At 37.3% G+C, this 26,705-nt stretch overlaps 1 protein-coding gene across 1 annotated transcript in view; it reads left to right on the forward strand.

Annotated features, from left to right (window-relative positions):
* The window catches only part of FANK1 (fibronectin type III and ankyrin repeat domains 1), a 41,414-nt gene that overhangs the window by 11,529 nt on the left and 3,180 nt on the right, over positions 1-26,705 (forward strand). Inside the window, exons 3-7 of the mRNA XM_088132114.1 lie at positions 6,418-6,499; positions 10,775-10,849; positions 11,856-11,921; positions 14,274-14,439; positions 17,197-17,340. Of these exons, the coding sequence (XP_087988240.1) occupies positions 6,418-6,499; positions 10,775-10,849; positions 11,856-11,921; positions 14,274-14,439; positions 17,197-17,340 (533 nt within the window). The remainder of the gene's footprint in view (positions 1-6,417; positions 6,500-10,774; positions 10,850-11,855; positions 11,922-14,273; positions 14,440-17,196; positions 17,341-26,705) is intronic.

Consider the following 26,705-nt stretch of genomic DNA (forward strand, 5'->3'; position numbering starts at 1 on the left):
ATTAATTTTCTCTATATTTTATACTCAGGACATAAGGTTATTGATTTCATTTCAACTTTTGGTAAATGAAATGAGTATTACTGTTTTAAAATTTGCATGAAACATGTATGATCGGTAGTATCATCACGAGTCCTAGCGTTTATACCACAACTTGCCTAATATCATAAGCCTTCTCTCTGTTAACATCTAGTCCCTGGAATGCTCTCCAGAATGATATCTGAGCATTTGCTATCAGTACATCTTCACAAGTGCCTACTGAAGACCCCAATCTTTTCACCCAGGCCTTCTCTGTACGAACTTTTCTCTCTACCCAGAATGTTTAATGTATATTTTTATATTAGCTGGGATTTTTTTACAGACCTAGAAAATTTATTAGTGGCATTTTAATAATCATTATTATCTTTATATGTATATTGCTTTAAGATGTTAACTCAGAAATGTGGTATAAAAATGTAATAAATATATTTACTTCCAAAACCTGGGATTAATTTATAAGCTTGCTATTATATTCTACCCAATTGTAAGTCATCTAAATGTGTCACTAAAAGAAAGTATGCTTGAATTTATGTTACTGGAAATCTTGGTCATTGCTAATCCTTAGTCATCACTAAGAAGTCTTCAAAAGTAAATCCTTAAAGTGAAATATGCTCAGTATCCAAAGTCCAGCATGTATTTATTCTAAAACAGAGTTGAGTAACGGGGATGTTGATAGTTAGTTTAGTATTTCAACCCATACAATTTTTGTCTTCTAAACGGCATGATGGACTTATAATGGTGCTTAAAAGTTTGTGTACCCTTTAGAATTTTCAATATTACTGCATAAAACATGATCTATTATCTGCACAAGTCCTAAAACTAGATAAAGAGAATCCAGTTAAACAAATGAATCAAATACATTATACTTGTTCATTTATTTATTGAGGAAAATGATCCAGAGCTACATATCTGTGTATGGCAAAAGTATGTGAACCTTTGCGTTCAGTAACTGGTATGCCACCCTTGGACAGCAATAACTGCAACTAAATGTTTCCAATAACTGTTGATCAATCCTGCATGTTGGCTTGGAGGAATTTTAGCCCATTCCTCCTTACAGAACAGCTTCAGCTCAGGAATGTTGTAGAAGGACCTGAACTGGCTGCTAAACATTTCTCTAGGATTAAGGTTAGAACTTTGACTTGATTGATTGATTATGTTCCATCAAGTCTTTTTGACTTTTGGCAACCACATAGATAGATTTTCTCCATGATGATCTATCCTTAACCTCTTCTTTCAAGTCTCCCAATGGTGCATCCATTGCCACTGTAATTAAGTCCATCCACCTTGCTGGTTGTCCTCTTCTTCTCTTTCCTTCCACCTTTCCCAGCATTAGAGCCTTTTCCAGAGAGCTGGTTCTTCGCATAATGTGTTCAAAGTAGGCTAATTTGAGCCTGGTCATTTGTGCCTTGAGTGAGAACTCTGGGTTGATTTGTTCAATGATCCATCGATTTGTTTTCTTGGCTGTCCACAGTATTCTCAGGAGTCTTCTCCAAGACCAAAATTCAAAGGCGTCAATACTCTTCCTATCCTACTTCTTTAAAGTTTCACTTCCATAGAGTGCCACAGGGAATACCATGGCTTACACAATTCTGATCTTTGTAGGTGTAGACACATCACAGCATTTAAAGATCTTTTCCAAGGCCTCCTGGCTGTTCTACCAAGTGCTAGTCTGTGGCGTATTCCTGTTTTTTTTAAATTAATATAACTTTTATTATGTTTTCAAAAAAAGTTAAAATACAGGAAAATCAAGAAAAAGGAAAAAAGAGAAAAAAAGCATAGAAAAGAAAGAGTAGCTTCTGACTTTCCTTGGTACAGGTATAAATGTAAAATATATTCACCTCTTACTCTAATATCTGTAAGTTTACATAATAAAATAGTTTTTAATCTAATATTCAAGAAAATTCTTAAAATCAATCTATTTCAATAATACATGTTATTTGTACAAGATATTTCTATAACATCAGTCAACAAATCCTAAAATCAAAATTGCATTTTTTGAGTGTCAAAAAGTCTAAGAGTGGTTTCCAATTAGAAACAAAGCTAAACAGTGCCCTCTCTTTGAGCAAAGTAGTCAGTTTCGCCATTTCCACCAATTCCATTAATTTCAATATCCATTCTTCAGCTGTAGGTATTTGTAAATCTTTTCATTTTTGTGCGTATAAAAATCTTGCCGCAGTTTTCATATAAAGAAATAAATTTCTGTGTTGGGTTTCCATTTGTTTATCCATCATACCTAGAAGGAAAGTCTAATTTCAAAATCGTTTGAATCAAAATATATATTATATTCCGATATTTCTTAGCCATTTCACAAGTCCACCATAAGTGATAGAATGTACCTTCACATTGATTACATTTCCAACAAACATTTGAAATTCCTTTATACATCTTTGACAATTTATCTGGTGTCAAACACCAACGGTACATCATTTTATAAAAATTTTCATTTAACGTATAATTAAGAGTGAACTTTAATAATTTATTCCACATATTTTCCCATTGGTCTAACATTATGTTTTATCCAAAGTTTTTTGCCCATTTAACCATACAATCTTTAACATATTCATCTTCCAAATTCATCTTTAACAAAAGTTTATATATTTTAGCAATAAGATGTTCGTCATTAGTACACAAACCACATACAAACTTAGTTTTCTCAGTGGTAAATTCATAACTTTTCTTATCTAATTTAAATCTTTCCAACAACTGTGCATATGTAAACCATTGGTAAGCACAACCTTCCAGTTCTAATTCTTCTCTCTTCTTCAGGTTAGGTTCTCCTTCAGAAAACAATAACAAAATTGCATATGTTAACCATGGTGCTTACAGTAAGTGAAATTTCTCTTCTATAAAAAGCTTCTTGGGGTGACTACCACAGGAATTTTTGGAAACAGTCTTACAGTAATTGAGCTCCTCCACCTCCTTTTAGCAATAATATAGTCAATTTGATTTCTATATACTCCATCTGGTGATGTCCATGTATAGAGGCCTTGTTTTGGTTGTTTGAAGACAATGTTTTTTACGAATAAATCATTGGAGTGGCAGAAATTGATAAGTTGGTCTCCTGCTTCATTTCGGTTTCCTAAGCCATATAATCCAACTACATTTTCCTCTTTCATGTTTCCAACTTTAGCATTCCAGTCTCCAATCACAAGCAGCACATCTTGCTTGCATGTTCTGTCGATTTCAAATTGAACTTGATTATAGAAGTCATTAACTTTCTCTTCTTTGCATCAGTGGTTGGAGCATAAACTTGAATGATCATCATATTAAAAGGTTGTCCACAAAGTCTAATCGATATTATTTGGTCATTGATTGCATTGTAGCCAAGTATGTTCTTGCTATACCCTTCCTAGCTATAAAAGCAACACTTTTTCTTTTTTGTTTTACATGTCCTGAGTAATAAATGGTGTGATCTTCTGATTGAAAGTGTCCCATCCCAGTCCATCTCAATTAGCTGATGCTTAAAAGTCAATTTGTAGTTGTTTCATTTCATACTAGAAATGTACTGTGTTCAGCTTTTCTGTGTTCCTGCTTCCTACATTCCACATTTCTACTGTAATTCTGTCTTTGCAGCTTCAGCTTTTCTTTTCTTGTATGGCAACATCAGCAACTAGACATCCAAACGGCTTTCATCTAGTCATGCCATAAACATCATTAGTACTCCTAAAGATCCTCCGCTCTTCCTCAATAGCATGTTGAGTGCTATCATTTTATATTTTCTATCCGTGTGGTTTTCTTGGTAAAAATACAGGAGTGATTTACTATTGCCTTCTCCCTCAAAGTATGAATTGATGGTTTTGCCATTGTCACTAAAGTGATCATCTGCCTCTGGCATCTTCCTATATTGCTGCTGCCCAATATAGGTGCCTGCTTGCTTTATCTGGGCAGCTGGGATGACCTTCACACCTTGGGTGACCGTGCTGGGAATATATACCCTTGACATATACTCCCAACGTTCTTCGCTTATCCCTCCCAGGAACACCCCACTGCCACAATTAGGCAACACAGCAGGACTTGAGGGGCAGGGACTTTGACTTGGCCATTCCAAAACATTAACTTTCTTCTGCTTTAACCATTTTTGGGTCATATGATGTGTGATTTGGGTCATTGTCTTGCTGCATGACCTACTTTCCCTTGAGCTTTAGTTCACAGAAAGATACCCTGACATTTGTAGAATTTACTGGTACAATTCAGAATCCATAGTTCCATCAATGATGGCAAGGTGTCCTGGTCCAGAAGCAGCAAAGCAGGCCCAAACCATAATACTGCCACCACATTTCACAGATGGGATAAGGTTCTTATGCTGGAATGCAGTGTTTGCCTTTCTCCAAACATAATACTTTTCATTCAGGCCAAAAAGTTCTATTTTGGTCTCATTCACCCACAGAACATTCTTCCAATAGCCTTCTGGCTTACCCATGTGGTCTTTCAGAAACTGTGGATGGGCAGCAATGCTCTTTTTAGAGATGAGGGCTTTCTCCTTGCAACCTTGCCATGCACACCATTGTTGTTCAGTGTTCTCCTGATGGTCCCATTAACAGTGTCATTCACCAATACAAGAGAGGACTTTAGTTCCTTGGATATTTCCCTGGGGTTCTTTGAGACCTCCCAGAGTATTGCATACCTTGCTTTCGGTGTGATCTTGGTTAGTTGACTACTTCTGGGCAGGGTAACAGTGGTGTTGAATTGCCTCCATTTGTATGCAATCTGCCTGACAGTGGACTGGCGGAGCCCCAACTCTTTGGAAATAGTTTGCAACCTTTTCCAGGTTGGTGAACATCAACAACTGCCCTCAGAAATCTCCTTTGTTTGAGCCATGACATACTTCCACATACCTGTGTGGTGAAGATCAGACTTTGATAATGAATACCCAGAATTCTGTTCTTTAAATAAAGTAGGATCTCCCACACTCAAACTTGATTATTATCCCATTGATTGAAATACCTGACTCTTAATTTCCCCTTCAAATGAAGTGATAATCCTAGAGATTCACATACTTTTGCCACACACAAACATGTAGCTTTGAATCATTTTCCTCAATAAATAAATGAACAAGTGTAATGTTTTTGACTCATTTGTGACAACCTGCTGCTGCTGCTCCATACTGTTCTGGTTATGTGCCTTCTGGATTCAGGCCTTGTTCCTTTCTTGCTCTGCAACCTCTTCATGCTAGCTCAGACAGCTTAATACAAATAAGCTATCTCTTTCCAGCCATGTTAGGTTGTCCAGATAGCCACACTGCTATTCCCAGCCCACAGTGCCACATATTCCTACCCATCTCATAGTGAGCCCCTTGTTAACAAAGTGGAAGCATACTCCTATTTGTAAAGGCAACCTACAATATTGGTGAGAACAACATAGTCTGACTAGAATAGAGATGCATGGCAGCATAATAAAGGAGAATTAAAATATTTTTAAAATCTAATTTTTAACTGTTCAGTGCTTTTGTGAACAATTCTCATACAACAAGTCTGATATAATTAATTTCTCCATATTGTAGATAGTGAAGGTGGCAGAAAAAATAACCGATGACTTAAGCACTTGACTGGCTTTGCCTGTAAATAGTGTTGGGCCTGATTAATACTTGGATGGAAGACCATTAGGAAATATTGGAGCTGTGGGCTTGAATGGGAAGTCAGAAAACATCCCAAAAGGCAGCATTAGCAAACCACTTCTCTGTTATTGTCAGGAAAACTGAAGGGTAATATTTATGTAAATATCAGGAGTCTAACTGGACTTAAGAGGGCCTTTAGTGTTTAGTACCTAAAGCCCTTAGGCATCTCATGAGATGAGATTTGGACCAAGAATTTTTCTAGCTCTTACCTTTTCTAGCATCTCTTCTTTTTATTTTGCTACAAAAAACAAAACAGTGATGTAAAATCTATCTATCTATCTATCTATCTATCTATCTATCTATCTATCTATCTATCTATCTATCTATCTATCTATCTATCTATCTATCTTATCCATCCATCCATCCATCCATCCATCCATCCATCCATCCATCCATCCATCCATCCATCCATCCATCTATCTATCTATCTATCTATCTATCTATCTATCTATCTATCTATCTATCTATCTATCTATCTATCTATCTATCGTATATGTATATACACATACTGTATATGTTAACTGATTGTTTCTTTATGAGTATTCATTGGGAAAATTGTTTCAAAGCTTTCAAAATAATTTTCTTGCATTTCCCAGTAAAAGATTTTGAGCTCATCTTTTGAACAATTCCTTTATCAACAAAACAGGATCTTTAAAGATATCCACATGCTATATTGAAATATGTGAAAACTAATAAATTATTTGACATTTTTAATGATTGACAGAACACAGATAGTATATATATTTTAACTTCCTTTTTTTCTTTAGGTGAACCAATGAGTGGGGAGCAGCTCCACCGTGCTGTAAGCAGAAATGATCTAGACGATGTTACTCGTATTCTTCAAGGAAGGTAGGAAAGGATTCACATTTTATAATACCTGTATATGTGTGATAACAGATTAAAGGTAATAATGAAAATTGCATAAGCTTCTAAATATTGAACCACTTTTTTTTAAACCTAGTAACAAATTTCTAATATGAGTTGTGTTATACAAATCCAGTATAACACTGGCTTGGATCCAGTAGTGTTTCAAATTATCATTAATAATGCGTGCTGGTAAGAAAGAGATTCCGCTTATGGAGGAACAGCAGAAGAAGATACAGTGCAAGATGGCAGGAATTCCATTTCAGCATGGTGCAGCTAGTGGTTAGACTAAGAGATTAGTAGCCTACAGTATATTGCTTCTCGGCCAATACAAAGATGCCAATAAAGCATGCAACTTGAGCATATTAAGGAATTATCTGGGTCTTCCCTGAACATTTTAAATGTGTGTAGTGATGGAGTTGGAAGTTATATAGTGGGTGGAAATGAATGTTATATGGAACAGCAGTAGGACTGACGTGAGCCAAAGCACTTATTGCATTGGTGCTATAAGCCTCCTATATCACTGATCAGTTTTCTGAAAGAAAGAGAGTAGAGATGAGAAGAAAATTAAAGCATGGCAGTGTTTTGGGAGAATACCTAAAAGACCTTATATATCTTATAGTGTGGGAGAAAGAAGGGGGCTGAAAATTGCCACCACAGACAGCGCAGTCCAATAAGGGAAGTAGGGAGAAGAGTTCAAAGACCTTGAACAACCAGTTCTGTGCCACTATTCTTCATGATGGGTGTTTGCTTTTTAAAGAAAAATCCAGAGATAATTTTTTTGCATGTAGCAAATGCAGTTGCAGCAGCTTTTGCCTTTAAAGTCAGGCAGGTTGTAGCATTAGGCTGGAAGAAGCAACCTGCATATGTGATAATACACGCAGTGCTACCTGTCATTCACTCTTATGGCATGAAGGAAGATAGAATATTGTAAAGATCTATCTGGACTGGTCAGTTATCTTAATAAAAATACTTAGTGTTTAAAGATCTGGGTGGTCCTATATTTTCCATTTTGTAGTATGCTTTTTGCTCTTGGTATTGAACATAGTGGCAATTATTTGGAAAGAAGTTTAGTGTGAGGTCCCATTCATGTACTATTTCTAGAAATCATAATTTGGTTATATTTTGGCACTCTGTGGCCAGACTCCTAAAAAAAGAGATTTTGTATTCGATATAATAAACTCAGCTGAGGTTTGGCAAAATTATTATCATCACTTGCTTGCTCTCTTGGAACCTGTTGAGAAACAGTTATTAAAAAGTGATTTATTACCTACAGAAGGTATAGCCCATTGGCCACCAGTTTTAGAAAATGAGATTAAGTCTGTTATAAAAGGTTTGAAGAGCAGTCAAGCCCCTGGCAAGGACTTTCTACTGCCCAATCTATTTAAAAGTTACCCCAACTGGTGGGTTCCTCTCTTGGTGGGTTTATTCACATATATAAATAATGACTGCCATATAAGGTTTGATGGAAGATGGCAATTGTGGTTCCTATATACAAAAAAGGGAATGAAGAGGATCTTAGCAATTATAGAACCATCGATCTAATAGTTTTCGTGGCTAAAATATATTCCCCTTGAGTAGAGGAACCTGGCATATATTTTATTCTATTCTATTATATATGGTGTTATTATTGGTCTGTATTTTTTTTTCTGATATGGCCTGATGGCTAATCAAATAATAATAATAACAACCACCACCATCACCACAACAACTATTTCTAGTGAGGATTAAGCAATTGCCAAATCATGAATGAAACAAGGCAGTATGAAAGTGGTGGAGCTAAGGGAGCAGGGAAAACTAGGACTAGTAAAATGAGAGCAAAAATAACATACAGAATGGCTTCACTTCTGGCTTATCATGGAAGTGAACAAGATACTTTGTAAATTGGATACTGTGTAGATTGGAAGTGGAAAATCTGAGATTCTCCAATTATTGCAATTCCCAGCATCTTCAGTATTTGCTATGTTAACTGAAGTTGATGGACACCAGTTCAACAGCTTCTGGAGGATTAGAAATTTTCCACATGTGCTCTAGGTTCTCCACATTTCAATATAAATTTAAAGAAAACTAATGTTGAACCCTTAGGCACATTGAAAATGAGATTGTTCAAAATTTGGTACTCTCTGGACAATATTATGTCATGGTGAAAATGGAGAAACTAAACAGTGACTTAGTTCAAGGTTCCCAGGCTTTTTGGTTCACTACAACATTACTGTCTGAGTAATTTTTTTCATTGTGCTCTGCAAAATATCCCAGGTGCCCCTCTGAGTTCAATGCAGTACCCCAGGGTACCATAACACACAGGTTGGGAACTATAGACTTAGTTATTATTAGGTATTAGGAATATAAAAATCTACATAAATTCTGTTGGAATCTAATTTGGGTACCTATCTGAATTTTCTTGGCCAGAACAATCTTTTGCATCAGATAAAAATTGCTAACACTCATCTTTTCCCAATCATAAATGGGAGAAAAATACTGTTCTGAAAGTATTGCACAAATAGTGGTAGACACGTTGAAGAATATAGGCTACATTGAAAGAATATACATTTAAAAATCTATCTCTGACCTCTTAGAATGAAATTAAAATGTAACACGTCAAAGAAGACATGATGATAGAAGAAACCAGATTGATCAGATTCCAAGCTTTTTCTTTCACGAAAGCTGCTGTCATACACTGCAGCCATTTAGATAACAGTATTTATTGGGCAAGCCTAAGCTGTATTGTTTGCTCTTGGAATTTCTCCTCTGCAGACCTGCATCTTACATAGACCTTTTGGGTTATCACCAGGCAGCAATTCATGTTCCCTCTTTAGGTATTTATTTATTATTTACTGTATCTATAAGTTGCCTCAATAAATTAGGACTCCTGATGGCAAACAACATAACTGGTATACATAGTTAAAACCATAATATAAAGTGCAAACAAGTAAATACAAATTAAAATTAAATACACAAGAAGCACCAGGACAAATTAGGAGCTGAATGCTCACTATAATAACACAAGTTTTAATTTGCTTCCTAAATACACGGAAGGGGGGCCCATCCTCACTTATGAAGGTAAGGTGTTCCAAAGAACAGGGTCCAACACTGAAAAAGCCCGTTGTCACAGACTTTGCAGAATGGGCAGTGGGGTGGGGCTCTCAACAGGCCCTCTCGAGGTCATACTGACTGGGCAGGTTCTCTCTTCCCCAATATAACTTGGTTGCCTGATATAACCTGGTGCAGCCAATGAAAGATTTTAAAAGCAATTACTAGGAGTTTGAACTGGGTCTGGAATTTACCCAGCAGCCAATGCAGAATAGGTATAATTCTACTCTGATGGGGTTGTTCTATCAGAAGCCTTGTTACCACATTTTGGACCAACTGTAGTTTCAGAGTTGCCTCCAAAAGCAGACCCATGTAAAGCACATTACAGTAGTCTAACCATGTGGATCAGGGCATTAATCACCATTATCAGGGCATCCTGGGGCATAATTGGCACAGCAACCAAAACTGAGCAAAAGTGTACCCAGCCCCAGCTTCCACATGCTGCTTCACGAAGAGCTGTTGAAATTTTTACCATTGTTGGTGATACTGGGATCTATCTTCCCCCCTCCCCTCCCCTCCCCTCCCCTCCCTCCCTCCCTCCCTCCCTTCCTTCCTTCCTTCCTTCCTTCCTTCCTTCCTTCCTTCCTTCCTTCCTTTATTCAGGATTTCAGCTACAAATAACTTCCTATATTTTGCATTGTTTACAAAGTAGGCTTTGCTTTCACTGACTAATAATACAGTGGAACCTCGGGTTACAAACGCCTCTGTTAACGAACTTTTCGGGTTACGACCAGTTCCGGCCGCAAAAATTTACCTCAATTTGCAAACTCCGCCTCGGGATACGAGCAGGATACGCGGCCATTTTTCCGCCCCTGACATGTGGTCCACGGCCATTTTTCCGCCCCTGACACGTGGTCCGCGGCCATTTTCCGCCCCTGACACGTGGTCGTAGGGAGGGGGACGCTCCCTCCAAGCAATAGCCGCCTCCCTGTCCTCCACACCAGAACGGATTAACAGTAATTACATTGAACCTTATGGGAAAATTTCCTTCGGGTTGTGACCAATTTGGGGTGCGACCAGAGTCACGGAATGAATTAAATTCATAACCCGAGGTTCCACTGTATTTTTTATTTTATGGTTCAAAAAGTGCAATAACATTATAAAATATTCTTCAGAAATGTGATGATTGAAACACTATGTGGATAATGAGGTTTTTTTTTTCTTGAAAAGGCAAGTTGTGGTAGATACACTCAATAAACTAGGACTTACAGCTTTGATGGTTGCTTCACAAAAAGGATATACAAGGTATAGCATTACCTTTCTTTTACATTTTACTTCAGTCTACATAGATTTGCATTTTAGTACCTGTTTAGATCACAGTGATTAATGTCTTTTTTTAGAATTATATGAAATTAATAGTGCTTTCAAAACAGAATGGCTATATGGTTATGTACTTGGAGATCTAACTCAAGAGGACTTTGTCAGTTCTTTCCCATCATTCTCCACATGATTATATTAATTTTTCCTTAGTCTTAGTTACAAACAGTAGGGTTTCTGTATTAAACTTGTAGCTTTTTGAATTTTGTATGAAATATACGTAACTATGCACATATACTATAGTACTGGTACTCTTGAACACTTATGTTCCATGACTGTGAACCCATAGGGGAAGATGCAAATAATAAAACTGTTATTCAGCTATTGAAGTCAAATATGAAAACTCAACAGATTGAACAACAAAATAGCCCACTGCTGCTGAATAGCCCATCTATGCTGTCAGATACATTTCTGTCATTTGTGTGTGTGTGTTGATGGACTTTTTAAAAACCTATTGCCACTGTGCTTGGACTTATATATGGATTCAAATAAAAATACTATCACTAGTATACTACTTCAGTGATAGTCCTAAAATTCACTTTTTTAGTGTTCTGATCGCTTTATTTATCATTGTAATATATAATAATATAGTTAACAATTTTTCTATATTACAATATTCTATTGTACATTGAGAATGAAGATGGAATGTCAGTTGTTTTTTCTTGCTCCAAATTATTTAATCAGTTATAGATTAAAATATCTTGAACGAATGGTTGCAATGACTTGTAGACAATACTGTTAGCTTATAAAACAGAGCATTTATGAAGCTGAGATTGAAAGCTATTTTTAATTTGATCCACTTCTTACTAAAGGACTCATTAAAATTGGTGTCTAAATTTGAAATGTATTTTTATAAGCTATGGAAGGAAGCTAGTTTTGGAAAACAATATAGTGCAAATATGAAAGTAATATGATGCTACTCTTTTGTATCTAGTCTTGTACAGTTTTTGGTAGGAAAAGGAGCAGATGTGAACATGAAAAATTCCAGTGGAAAAGACAGGTATAAAATGCAATATATAAGATTATATTAAATATGTTTATTTGTTTGAAGGAGGTAGTTATATAATTGAGACTATCAATTAGGCTATGTAAAGTGTTTGGAAAAAAGTATTTCACAATGCACAGGAATGTTACAAAGCACTTCTGTTTGGATCATAAAAGCAGCAGCATCTTTCCAAGCTCACACAGCTACTTCAGAAGCTGCTCCCAGCTATCTCAGCATTTGTGTGTATATGTTACCACTTCATTCACTATCTTTCCTGCAAAAAGGCTGTGTATGCCCCAGCATGCAATGTCAGCTGAATCACATCTGCTTTAATTATTTGAAAGGAGGTGCTTTGTACATGTTGTAAAGTATCTTTTTTTAAAGTTTTGCAGAGTCTTACTACCAAGCATATGTAAATACTACATGCATCAATATTGCAAAGGGCAGTATAGGCAAAACAAATTGCATTGAGTTCATCCACTCTTTGGGTGGGTGGGTGTGGGGGAGAATCCATATATAATCGGCTTGGTGCTTTAATTCTAGCTAAATCGATTTGCAAAGTGAAAACGTATCCTGGTTAAACCGACATAAATATCAGGTAGCATTTTACAGCATTGTATATAACTTTTTTCCTTTTAATATTAGATATTAGGTAAAGTAATAGTTACTTATTATCCAATGCCAATTTGATATTTACAGATATTTGAGCAGATAATATGTAATTAGAGGTATATAAAGCAAGGGTCCTGAGAAATAAATAAAAGTATATTCAGTTCTGAAGTTCATGTACAATTCACATATGCATGAAGAATGTTTCCTAATGTATTAATGATCTCATTGAACTGAAAATATGTGTTCATTTACTTGTAAAAATTATAATGGAAACCAGCTATACAAAGTACTTACTTCATTATGGTCATATTTATCTAATTTAAGTGAAGTCAATGTTAAGATGATTTTATGAAATCAAGACAGTTATATTGTCCAGTTTCTCAAATGCAAGATTAAGCAACTGGCGTAATTTTTAAAATCTTTTATAAAGTAATTTTTTTATGTCAAGCAACTTTGTTATTTTTATTAATCAAACCACTGCTGTTGTCAAAAGAGAATTCCTTATTAGATCCTTCTCTGAAACACTTTATGACAGATATCTGCACCTATAAAACAGCAAAGTGGGATAGGTTGCAGGGCACCCATTGTTGCATATTTTATTGTTAGAACAGCCTTCACAAAAGTGTGTTAATAATTTTAACCTGTACATTTGAGGGAATATATAGATCTTTTTCAACTCAGAGAACTTAAGACTGAAGACTTGATATACCTCTTGAGTTTGGATTGTGAAAATAAATGTGCTTATTTAACTTTTATTCCCTTTTTAAAATTGCTGATATAGTACACAGTTGGAAAGTTAAGCAGTTTTAAAGGTTTTCCTTTAATCCTAAACTCACCAGATATACTTCTTAGAACTGGGTTGGTTTTATACAAATGTTTACCTCAGTCTTACTGAACTAAATAGGTATATGCAAACATAAAAAATGAATTTTTCATTCATGAACCACAACTACGCACATCAGATTCTCTTGAAAGAGAATCAGTGGCAGTTAAATTCATCCTAAGGTTTTTGAGGGAGTATTTTGAAATAGGAACTCAAACTTTTCCTTGCACTGTCTGGACAAGCTGGTGGTCTGGAAAGCCCAGATTTGTCTGTCTATCTGTTCTGTCTGTCTGACAAAGGAGATTTCACAAAGAAGTCGTCAGACTGGCCTATCTATACCTGTCATGAGTCCTTCAGGGATTCCTGCACATATTTCTTTGATATAGAGCTGAGCCATGAGGTGGGGAATTAGCTTATGATGTGAGTATATCAGGGCATGTGTTTTATTCAGAGATATGCTCTTTCAGCAACTTTAATTTCTAATGAAGTTTGGTCATCTGTTTCTGAAGCTTTGAGTCAAGGATGAAGATAAATGGGTTTCTTATTTGCCCATCTGTGGAAGAACCATTTTCTTACGTTAGTGTGAAAAGGCAAAGGAACCTGATATCCAGCAATTTTTCAAAAAGTTATATAATACAAAATATTTCCTCCTTATCTGGCATTTTGGGCTGTGAAAAATTAATTATTACCTACTCACTGAGAAAGGTATAGAGATGATGATCATCAAAAAAAAAAATTGCATTTGCAAAAGGTGAGGTACTTCTGTTATGCAATATAGCAATATACAATATGACAGAATAAATCTCTTTCAAGAAAACTAATATTTAACTAGAATTGTATGTAGACTAACACAGGGGTTACTTAATTTACTTTCCATTTATCAGTCATTCAAAATAAGTGCTTTGGCTTTAATAAATGCTTTTATTTTGCAGTTTAATGATAGCTTGTTTTGCTGGTCACTTGGATATTATCCAGTATCTCAGATCCCAAGGAGCTTCCTGGCTATCCAGGGATTTCGGGGGATGTACAGCTATGCATTGGGCTACTGATGGAGGACACTGTAATGTTATTGAATGGATGATCCAGGATGGTTGTGAGGTACTGGGGACATTTTTCATAACAGCATTTTATATTATGTTTTCTGATATGTATATACTTGTCTGCATGTAACACTGAAGATGATAGAATAATGCATCAGTAGATACATGTGTGAAAAATATATTATTTACTTAGGGATGCTTTTATAGCAATCTAATTATTGTTATTGTATTGTATCTTACCATTAGATTAATTTTCTTAGTGGAAAACCTGTCATAACTTTTATTAATCATCATTGTTACCAGTATGGAAAAAAATGAGAAGAACAAGCTTGAAGCAAAGAAGATTAAAATGACACATTTTAATTTTAATTTAATTTTAATCTAGCAAGAAAAATTATAAGATGATCTGGTTTGGATTGAATAGAAGCTGCTTATGCAGTGGAGATATTCTAGTCCCTGTTTTCAACCCCTATCGTCTGTGCCTCTTGAAAATCTCTCCACTTTCACAAGCTGCTTCTGCCTAATTCTCCCTTCCCATTACATCCCTTTTCTAGATCCCAGGTCTTCTTTGGACCCTCCCCTCCCCATCCGTAGCAGAGATCTTTGGAAGGGTAGAATAGTGGCCTATAATTAAAAAAAGCAGGGGTGGGGGAGGAAAACCCATAGATCTAAGGCATTTACACACCCCATGCATTTTAAGAAAGAGTATCTACATATATAATTTTAATATCTTCATGAATATTTCAGAAGCCAAACTTGCTATTTTAACAAATAAAATTCTTAATATTTCATTTAATTATTTAAATGATGCTCTATCTAACAAAACTACTTATTTACATAAGTGACTACTTAGTATAGCTATAGGGCTAAGGCTGCAATCCTTTCCAAGGCTGACTTGGAAATAAGCCTCATTAAACTTAATTACCCTTGTTTTTTTTTTAATAGACATGCATAGGATTGTGTTATACATCACAATAACTCCAACTGGATTAAGACTGCTGTATTTCCTTTCTTATTGCTCTGGCAAAGCCTTCATTTGTATGAAAATGTGAACTCAAAGATACACACTTATGTAGATGAATGCTGGAACATTTTCCAGAAGTGTGGCAAACAGCAGATCCATGTGGTATGCTTCAAGAATGTGAGGAATAAGTTATTTCTATAGATACCTAACTCTGACAACACAGGCACCCATTTATTACAGAAGAGGAAAGTAGCATAGTTACTATATCCTTTCTCCTAATATTGGAAACAGGCATGCCAGTTTAACAGACATGTAGCGTAAAGACAGAATGGACAGTTAGTGTTTGCTAAATAAGTGAATGGAAGGGTAATAGAAATGCTAAAGCAGTGGTTGCTTTATGTTACAAAAGCTCTAATGCTCATAAACATGGTGGGCTATGTAGACAAAGCAGGGAGGAAAAGGAGAAAGAGTTACAATTATATATTCTAGAGTAAGATAAATAAAAAGACTTCAGTACTTGATTGGTCAGGGATAATGGCTAGTTAGGTAGAAGAATATAAATCTGTTGCCCTGTTAGCAGTAGATCATCAGGACAAAAAAGCAGGATGGAACAGGGTTTGTCTTCCAGCCTTTTTAAACAAAATCCCTCCCGCTTCAAGAAAATCTTTTGAGTCAGGTGTTACAGAGAGCCATTGTGCCACTGAGTCCCATCATCCTTCTGGCATTGCGTTACCTGTTTTACACCCATCCTGCTATACTTTTTAAAAATCCTTTCTGCATTAAGGATTAAGGGAATGAACCTGATATTTTATTTCTCCCCCTGAGGTTGGAGTTCATGACCAGTTTCAGAGGGGGAAATTCAAAGTTTCCTATATCTCTTTGGATACTTTCCCAAAGTGTGTAGGATTTTCAGCCTTAGAATTTTATTTTTCACTGAAACAATACCAGTTTATATTCAATAACAGTTAAGGAAAGGCAGCTGCCATTCTTCCAACAAAAGCTCAGCGGTGGCATAGTATTGCAGTACTTGACTGCTCTGGGATTGTTGCTGATGATTGTACAAATAGTTTGTTCATATGAGATCAAGTTTGCATATTTAGAAACTATACTTTTTTCTGTATTTTTCTGTAGTATTGCCACAATCCTTTTACAATTATATAATGCTACAGGTTAAATATATGGTCCAAAAGCAATAAAGCAACTCCCTAAATTAAAAAAAAAAGCATGAATGGAAATTAAATTGAACATATGGGTTAAGAATATTGCAGGATCTAATGTTAATATTTGTATTACAGAATCATGTAATGTACAGCAATGTAATAGCAGCACTTTAAAGAATGTAATTACACAAATTTCATCCATGGAACATATTCAAGGATTACAAGAAAACAAATTAAACCCAAGTTAATACTATTACACAATAGTTTTTAAAACTATTACATACATTCTCCAGAAACTTACTACTATTATTTTTACTAATCGATATTTATCAACAACATGGTCTTCTATCTGGAGATAACAGTAATGATACCTCTGTTGCCAACACAAAGGAAAATGGAAACAATAAGGGCGAAAAACAAAGGTTTATTAAAGACAGTAAAGATGTAAAATGAGACAGTTTAACTGCCAGAAGAAAATATTAATAAGTTACAGGAGAGTTTTGGTAGAAGTAATAGATTTTGAGGTAGGTTATAATAAGGAAAGGAGATTAAATTAGTTTAATATAGGAAAGATAGAAGAAGCTGTTAAAGGTAGAGACCAAGACTATGTAAAGCAAATTTTAAAAGAAGATACAAAATATAGATAATATTCAGAATAATATTGTGGTTCTGGCTTTTCTTTCATTTACAGGTTGACCCTAAAGACTCTGGCTTGGAATGGACTCCACTGTTGAGATTATGTGCATTAACAGGAAAAACAGATGTAGCCACACTTTTAATAAACGCTGGAGCTAATGTGAACATAAAAGATAAGGATGGCAAGACACCTTTGATGGTATGTTGTACTGCTAAGTAACATGTTAGAATGTTTCCCAGTAAGGAGAGCAAGAGAGCAGAGACTTCTGGTGGCAGGCATGGTGGTTTGATCGTCTTCAAGATCATGGAGATGGCATCTCAGATGTTTTGCGCTCAGCGGGTACCACAGGATGCCTTTAACTTCTTCCGGATAAAGGAGGAAGCTCAAAATTAACCTATTTGATCTCTGGACGGCCATTCCTTGTGAGTAAATCACAAAAGCAGAGGTTTTTGTGAGAGGCTTGTAAGTGGAGTAGCTGGGAGGCGAGAATTATATCTCTGTGGCTAAGGTACAGCCTGTATAAGGACACTGGAACTGGCTAACCCCCATTTCTATAGGACTTTTGGATCATATCTATTCTTCAGTTTAAGAGAGACCTCTTTTTACAGCAGAAAGTATTTTGCTATTTTTCTCATTTTGGAGGGAGACTATACATTTTTGGAAGATTTGGAGATTTCAAATAATTAAATTCTTGAAAGCTTCGCAAAAAGTGTGATAATTAAAGTGTTACAAGAAAGTTTACAATAGAGAAAGGGATAGATTTTCTTTTTTAATTTTTTTTTAAATTTTTCATGAATCTGTATTGCTAAAACTAACTGCTTTAATGGGATTCCATTCTTCCTTGGTAATGCTTTTTGTTTTCATGTAACTGGCTTGACAATTGGCTGAGATCATATATCAAAAGAACACAGTCTAGCTTATTTTTAGCAGAGCCTCTTTTTAACAGAGACACCTGCTGGCAATTGCATGTAATTACATGCTTGGGTTTTTCTTTCTTTTTCTCTCTCTTTTTTGTAGTTCAGCCTATTTTCAGTGGAGACACCTGTTGGCAATTACTGCCAATTACAGCTCTAAAGGTTTCGTGGATTTGAGTTTTTTTGCCTGGTTCCCCCCCCCCCCCCCATTTTCTCTTTCTCTTTTCTGCTCTACATTTTTACTCTTTGGAGCTTTTTATAATGGCAACACATAGAACCTGACTGGATATTAGAAGAGCCTCTATCAGCTCTTCTGATCAGCTATCAGAGTGGGAAGATAAAGAAAGAGAAGATAAGCCAATCTCTGCTAATTTAATTAAATTAATGTTTGATGAATTAGGATCTAAACTGGCTCAGTCATTGGATGCTAAATAGGATGTTAAATTTATGACTTTTGGGAAAAAAAGATGAAAGAAAAATTGGACAAGATGGATATTTTTGTAAAACAAATGTCTGGAGATATGAAACATGTCTGGAGAAATAAAACAGAGTAACAATAGAATGGAAATCTTAGAGAATAAATCAGGCATTAGAGATATAGAATTTGAAAGAGGAATGGATAATTTGGCTTTGTTGGAACTGAGAGAGAAATAATTTTGTTTGAGATTTAGAGCCATTCCAGAGACTCCAAATGAAGATATTAAGAGAAAGGTGGTCCAGGCATTGTTGGATTTTTTAGACTAGAAAGAAGAAGAGACAGGAGAGGAGATTGATAAAGTGTATCAAATTAATTCATGTTTTGCTACAATAAGACACGTGCCAAGAGATGTTTTACTGCATTTTGTAAGGAGAACAAGAGATCAAGTTCTGCTACAGCATTTTAAAGCAAAATTGAAAATTGTTAATGCAGATATAATTATTTTAAAAGAAATCCTTATTAGAATTTTACATAAAAGAAAATATTACTTTTTTTCTGACTGAGATTTTAAAGCAGAGGAAGACCCCATTCCATTGGGAGAATTTAGAGGGTGCAACTTTTACTTTTCAACAGAGAAGATTTTGATTGAATACTGTTCAAAAGGCTAGAGAATTTCTGAAAAAATATGAAGGAGACTTGGAAGAGGTTCAAATGGAAATTGCAGAGAAGATTGACCAAAAATTACACCAGACAGAAGAACTTGAAAAAAATGATTTGGAGTCTGGTGCCACTGGTATAGATTTTTCTAAATTATTTGCTTAACCATGGATTATAAAGGTCGAATATGGAATAAATGGGGCAAATTCCCCATATAAAAGGACAAAATTAAAACATGATATAATTTGCTTGCAAGATACTCATATTAGAAATAAAAATACAAAGTATTGAATTTGTAAAAATTTGGGAGAAGAATTTATCTTACAGGACCAAAAAAAACCTAATGGAGTTGTCTTATATGTTAACCCCCATTTAAAACTACAGTTAATATTGACTGATCAACATGGCAGATTCATGGGGGTGGAAATTGAATTACAAGGGCTCAAACCTTTTGTTTTGGGACTTTATGCTCCAAATGAAGATAAAGGCAATTTTTACAAACGACTTATGGAACAATCCATAAACCTTTCATATGAGAACTAGCATTTGATGGGAGATTGGAATAGTGGTGTTTTTCCACAATTAGACAGAACATCTGAGAAGAAAATTAAAAATACTCAAGATAAACTACCAATTTTTTTTTTATTTATTTGATGGACAATTTAACCTTAGTGGATTTATGGAGACCAAAAAAAAAAAAGGCAGTTCCAGAAAATATACTTACTGTTCTGAAAGACATAGATCCTTTTCAAGAATAGTCATGATATGTATTTCAAAAAATTTGACTACTAAGACAACTAAAGTTGAGATTTTACCAAAAACTTTTTCTGATCACAATCTGGTGAGCTTGACTTTTAAAAGGAAATCTACTACCTTTAGATGGGAAGTAAACGAAACATTATTACAAAAAGAATGGATAGTTAAAAACTGTAAAAAGAAATTACTAGAATTTTTTGAGAACAATTTAAACAAAGGTACAGATTTAAGAACAGTTTGAGATATTGAATTTGGGAAAAAAGTGAAAACAGAGGCTATTTGGAGATTAAAAGAAAAAAGGAAGAATTAAATCACCAGCAAAGACAATATTTCATATCAAATTAAACTTTTACACCAACAGCTATCCATGTTGACAGTAAGAGAAATGGAAACTAAAATGAACTGTGTAAAAAGAATTTTGAATTTGCAAATAAACCAGGGAAGTGGTTAGCTTATAAATTAAGGAAGGAGAAAGAAAAGAGGATGATTTTGAAGCTTCAAGAGGGAGATACAGTTGTGACAGATAACATGGCTATACAAAAAAGCTTTTCATCAGTATTATTTTAATCTGTATAAAAGACAGGGTGTTTCTCTGGAAAAAAATAGATGATTACTTAAAAGTTCAAAATCTACCATGGCTTACAGATAAAGACAGACTATGAATCGGCCTATAATGATAATGGAACTTTCAGAAGCTATAAAAAAGATTAAGCCAGGAAAAGCACCTGGGCTGGGCAGATTACCAGGGTCTTATTATAAATGTTTTGAGGAAGAAATTTTACAGCCTCTCCAGAAGACAATGAATTTTATTTTACAATGAGATGGGATGCCACAGTCATGAAAAGAAGCTAATATTGCTCTAATACCTAAAGAGGGAAAAAGTGGATGTTAAGTTAAAATCTTAGAATAAGAGTTTAATGTATGTTTTATTTATATCTGCCGTAGAAGAAGTTGGAAGTCATTCTTTTTTTGTATTTCAGTTTCTTTTTCTTTTTCTGCACTTTTGCTTTCTTTCTTTCTCTTTATTCTTTCTTTTATTCTATTCTCTTTCTTGATTCATTAGTTTTTATCTTTCTATTTTTAAAAATTTAATAAAGTTATTATTAAAAAAAAGTGAGAGAGCACAGATTGTTTCCAAAAATTCCTAAGTCTTAAACTCCCCACCTCATTATTCACCATTAATGCAGCCTTAATTCAAGGATAAGTCAGTAAATAGGGATCCTTTGCCCAATCCAAAGCAATACAGGTTTTTGTTTTGTTTTGTTTTTTTGTACTGTACATGTGCCAGGGCTGTCCTGGTTATCACTTTGTTTCCAGGAAAAAAGTGTTGGTTTTTAAATCCTTTAAATCCTGAAAGGACTTTAGTCCAGGAAAACAGAGGGACCTCTCCTTCCTCCTGTATCAGCTTCGGCACACCCTTTTCTTAGTCTTAGCTTTGGTGGATTGATGGAATCTAGAGAAAGGACCTTCTCAGTGATTACACCTAAATTCTGCCATAGGAGCTGGGCATCCTCTAATAGCCTTTCACCATTTTGTGATATCATTTTTATTTATTATTATTTTATTTTATTTTATTACATTTATTTATTTATTGTTATTATGTGGTTGTTTTTAAGCCTACCGAATAGCATGTGAGTATTAGAATGTATAATAGAAATTTGTACATAAACAAGGATGTGAGAGAGTATCTAAAATTAAGGTGCAGACTATGTTAAAACATGTATTCAAATCTCAGTAAGAGTGACCTCTGTGAGATGCCATAGCTTCCTCTTTGGCCAATACTTACTTGGGGAGTATAATGCTGTCAAGAATAGGTGTTTGTGGATGAGTGGGGGAAGGGGCAAATGATGACATGTCCATTATGAAGTTACCACAGAAGTGCTATGACATATGTGCTTCCATCAGATGTCGTTACAATTACATAATTGCATAATTTGGGTGATTATATCACTAGATTTTGACATTATGGATGCCTGTGTTGTTATGCATGGCACTATCATCCAGTAACATTCATTGTAGATAAAACATGGAGGTGTACAACCATTACAAAGCATAATACCCAAACCTCTGAGATGTCCTTTATTAGTGGAATATAGCCATGTCTTACACAATTCACTTGCAGAAGACTCTGTCAAGCATGTAGTTTCACATCCATATTCACCTTAAGAGTTCCTTTCCTTGCTAAGAAAGGCAAAAGGCTTGGAGTATACAGAACATATTTCCAGAAGTTGCCATTGTGTTCATGGCACATTTTACATATGAGCAGAAGTCCCAACACGTATCTCTGGTAATTCTCTGGCAATAGAAGAAATTTTATGATATGCTTGTGCAATATTAATGAGGAAAAAGAACTTATTTTTTCAAGATAGTAATTGTTATCTGGGAATAGTTCAACAAAACAGCCAGTTCTCAACCACACAGAATATTTGGCACCAAGGAGAACGTACACTGCATATTCTTTCAAAGAGTTCCAGAACTCCTAAGTTCCTCAGACTGGGGTTGGGAAAAAACAATTGGATCTCAATGGCAACAAAATGGACAGTTCTTAACCAAGCTCATGAAAAATGCTTGAAGACTATATTACTATTACACTTCTTCATATTCTTGTACTGCTCTTTGCTGCTGTGAAACAAATAGTCTTCAGTCATAACTTACCTTCGATAATAGGAGAAACACTATACTTTAAAAGTATACAGGATCATTTGAATGTCCCATGAATAAGATAATGAACTATAGAGTATCAATTTGCATGCCTAATCAAGAAATGAACATGACTCTTCTGTGGCTATGTTTGGTGTCATTACTAATTAGTGATAAATATAAAATAAATTCCCAAAGAAAGTATTGTATATCTTTTAACAGTTTCCAGTGAACTGCACTATGAGCATATTTACTTTTGACTTGTGCATGTTTGCCAATTTATCTTTACTTGAAATTTGTCATTTATTATGAACTTATAGTCATCATTCTATACTTAAGAGACTATTTGTTTATATACAGAAAGAAGTAAATTTATTTCAAAACAGAAGTAAATACATTTATTTATTGATTTATATGATTTATATGACTGCACATCTCACACAGGTGATCCTGGATGTTTAAAAGCTCAAAAATCATAACATACTAAGACTGGTGCCCAAGGATAAAGCAAGGACCCCACTCACCAGAACAAAACCAACAGAAGCAGAGCAAACCTAACCTTCTGACCCAAATATCTGGGGAAACCTATATAGTAGCAGAAATGTTCTGCCTATATCTATATTTGTATAAACATAGATGGGAAGTCTGCCAGATATCATGTATTATTCCTAATTTGTCCATAGGAGCAGAATTTATAGCTGGATAAGAAGACCATTTCTTACCAGTTCCAAGCTTAAGGCATTTTCAAAGTATCACTTCATTTCCTCTTAGATTTCTCTTTTCAAGGCATTTTATATCAAAATATCGTTTCTGTTTTGTTGCATGAAATAGAGTAGTCTGAGCAGATTCAGATGTTTCTTTAATAGGATGAGGCTTCTTATTCCTTCTTACTTTGAAATTCATCTTTCTGAAGCACTGCATTTGTAGATGTTATAAAGATCAAAAGGCATTCTGTCATGTTTTTACCCCAATCAACATAGAGAGCAAGTACTTCTCTGCACTTAAAAACAGGTGTGTGGGATGCTACTTTAATGATCTAGGGAAGGGGAAGCGTATATAGTATTGCCAAATTCTGATTGCTGATTAATATCCAGTTCCCTCTTGTAGAGGCATATTTTACGGCCTCTATAGAACTATCAACAGAATTCTAAGAGGGCACTGGAATTCAGTATACTTACATAATGTAAAAATGATACAGAGCAAATTCTTCAGCACCTGTCCTGGATGCAGCATGCCAGATCTGCCCAGTTCCTGTTCAGTTGTTTGAGACTAGATGGGTTATGGCCACCTTGCAAATTACATTTTTATGAACATACGTATAACGTGTTTTAAATGTATACTACAAAGATAACATCTAAAGGGGATCAGTGTGTTTGGAAATACTCATATTGGACAAGATAACACATGTCATGATTTCTGTTCAGTTTTCTGTTGAGTGCCCAGATTTGCCACAATGAAACCCTAAGATCCATGATTCTCGCTACTAAGGCCTGCCGGCCTGCCTTCCTTTTATCCAGCAAATTGGCCATCCTTGCCTGTTGCTCTGTCTGTAACAAAAACACAAAATTGAAAGACTGAAGAACAAGCAGCTGTCAAGAATATAATATTTTGCTCATGCCTGAAGTAGACAAGGAAGAAAACTTGTTGGTGCCTGGGTATTTCTTTAATTTCTATAGAATAACATTTTAATATTACGCAATGCCTGCATTACTTAGTCCAATAAATGAACCAAGATGGCGGCCGTCAGCAAACAGCGGTCATTGCCGCTGCATTGGGTTTTTTTTGCAGTTTTGACTCCTCTCCCCCTGGGATTTACCATCTTTTAGTGACTGGGTGAGGAGGAGATTGCGAGGGGTTTTTACCCCTTTGGTGTGTTGACTCGGGCGCAACCCCTGGACGGAGCGGCAGGGTGCTGGTAGAGCGTGGTGGTTCACAGCGGAGAGCAGTGGCCTTGCACAAGCCTCGGGAGAGCTCTGGTGCGGCACAGCCCTGTGTGGTGTGCCAAGCCTCCAGAACGGAGAGCTTTACTGATTCCTGACAAACCCCAAGGGGCACCGGTGCAGCATGGTGAGCCTACTGAGCCCACCTAGTCTTGGGGTGGCGGAGAGAGCCCTTGCAGACCTCAGCATGGGCAGCGACCTTTGGCGAGCCTTGAAATGACGAGGCCCTGCTGGTGTGCAACGAGCCGCAGCGAGTCCTAGCATGGCGCGGGAAGCTCCTAGCAAGTTGTAGCATGGCTCGGCAAACTGCAACAGACCCCGGCGCGGCACACCGAGCCCCAGGCCCAGCAAGCCCCGGACGCAGCATACCCAACCCCAGGTCCAGCAGGCGCAGCAGGCCCTCACATGGCACAGTGAGCCCTAAGGGCCCCTGGAGCAGTGCTGTGAGTTCCAACGACCCCAGGGCCACATGTACCTTAGCGAGCCCCAGAGCAACACGGCAAACTCCAGGGATATGGGAACTTACAGGCAGCTGGAGTCCTGGGAGCTTGGTGGTTTGGCGCAAGGATGCTGGGTGGGTTGGGGGACTGAGGCTGTAGTGGACTTGTAGTCTGACTCTGGAGGAAGATCGTCTGGCTCCAGAGGAACAGCCAGATGGGAGCAGCATACAAAGCCAACAGCCCTGGGTTTTAAGACTGATGAGCTGTGGGTTAGAACCTAGCCACTCCCATTTAACTCCCCCCCCAGGGTCAGTGGAGAACCGCAGGGTCCCTCCAGTGTGAGTCTGGGACTCCCTCCTGGGAGTGAGAGTCTGGGAAGGAGTCTGGGAGTGCATGAGGATACTAGGATCCACCTTCTGGGTGTGAGACAGGAGGTGTGAGGGAGGGAGTGGGATGCCACCCTGCCGACCAGTGAGAGAGATTGTGCAAGGGGGCAGAGGGTGTGAGGGAGTGTAAGATTTGGTGGGGGGGTGGGTCCTGGGAGTGCTGAGAGCGTGAGCTGGTGTGCCGGGGCGACCCTCCCTCACCTGTGAGCGTTTGTGTGTGAATGACGATGACTGGTTGGAAGGAGGGACCCTTGCCCTAGATTAGGGACCCCGGAGGTCCAGGATTGGAGGCATCTGGGCCCGGAACCCCTGGGAACTATGCGGCGGGCTACAATATTAAGGTGGTGATGGATAGGGGACGATATGGCGGGAGCTGGAGGGCAGCCCATCTTTGGGGAAGATGCCCCCAGTATGTGTTACGGTGGCATGTTCTGGCCCTCCTGGCTCATTCCCAGGCCCTGGTCAGCAGGTTTGTAGGAACCCTGGCCTTTGGCTGCTGCTGCTTAATGCCAGGTCGGTTAGCAACAAGGCCCCCCTCATATATGTGACTTGATCACCAAGGAGGGGGCAGACCTGGCATGTATTACTGAGACCTGGCTGGGGCTGGGGGGGTGCCCCTCTCGGAAATGTGCCCACCTGGGTTCACAGTGTGGCACCAGCCGAGATGCCAGGGCAGGGGAGGAGGGGTGGCTGTTGTGATCCGGGAATCTCTAGTGGCCTTCAGGGGCATTGCTCCACAAGTTTCTGGCTGTGAGACACTTCATTAGGTTGGGTTCCCGTGAACAGTTGGGAGTTCTGCTATTGTACCAGCCTCCCTACTGTGTGGCAGCCTCCCTGCCTGAGCTGCTGGAGGCCATCTCAGGGCTGGTGGTGGAGTTCCCCAGGCTTATGGTTCTGGGGGACTTCAACCTGCCATGCCTGGGATGGTTCTCGGACGTGGCTTGGGAGTTCATGGCTACTATGGCAGCCATGGGCCTGTCTCAAATTGTGCGGGACCCAACCCGAGACAGTGGCCACATGCTGGATTTAGTCTTCTTGTCGGAGCAATGGCAAAGTGATCTGAGGGGAGTTTTACAGCTTTCCCTGTTGTCATGGCCAGATCACATCCTGGTGACCCTGAGCTTCTCCTATGCCACCCCCCTCCGCAGGGAGGCAGGACCCATGTGATTGGTCTGTCCCCGGAGCCTGATGGACCTGTCAGGGTTTCAGAGGGAGCTGGGGGGTATTCCCGTGGTTCTGCTGCACAGTCCAGCGGAGGCCTTGGCTGCTGCCTGGAATAGGGAGGCGGCCGGGGCCTTGGACAGGATCGTGCCTATACGACCTCTCTTGCCACATCGGACCCGACACTCCCCATGGTTTACGGAGGAGTTGAGGGTCCTGAAGAGGGTCACGAGATGTCTAGAATGCTGCTG

This window comes from Python bivittatus, unplaced genomic scaffold (genome assembly GCF_059951505.1).
Source record: "Python bivittatus isolate LINGU-HERP-01145 unplaced genomic scaffold, Pbiv_v1 ctg000980_np1212, whole genome shotgun sequence".
Lineage (NCBI taxonomy): Eukaryota > Metazoa > Chordata > Lepidosauria > Squamata > Pythonidae > Python > Python bivittatus.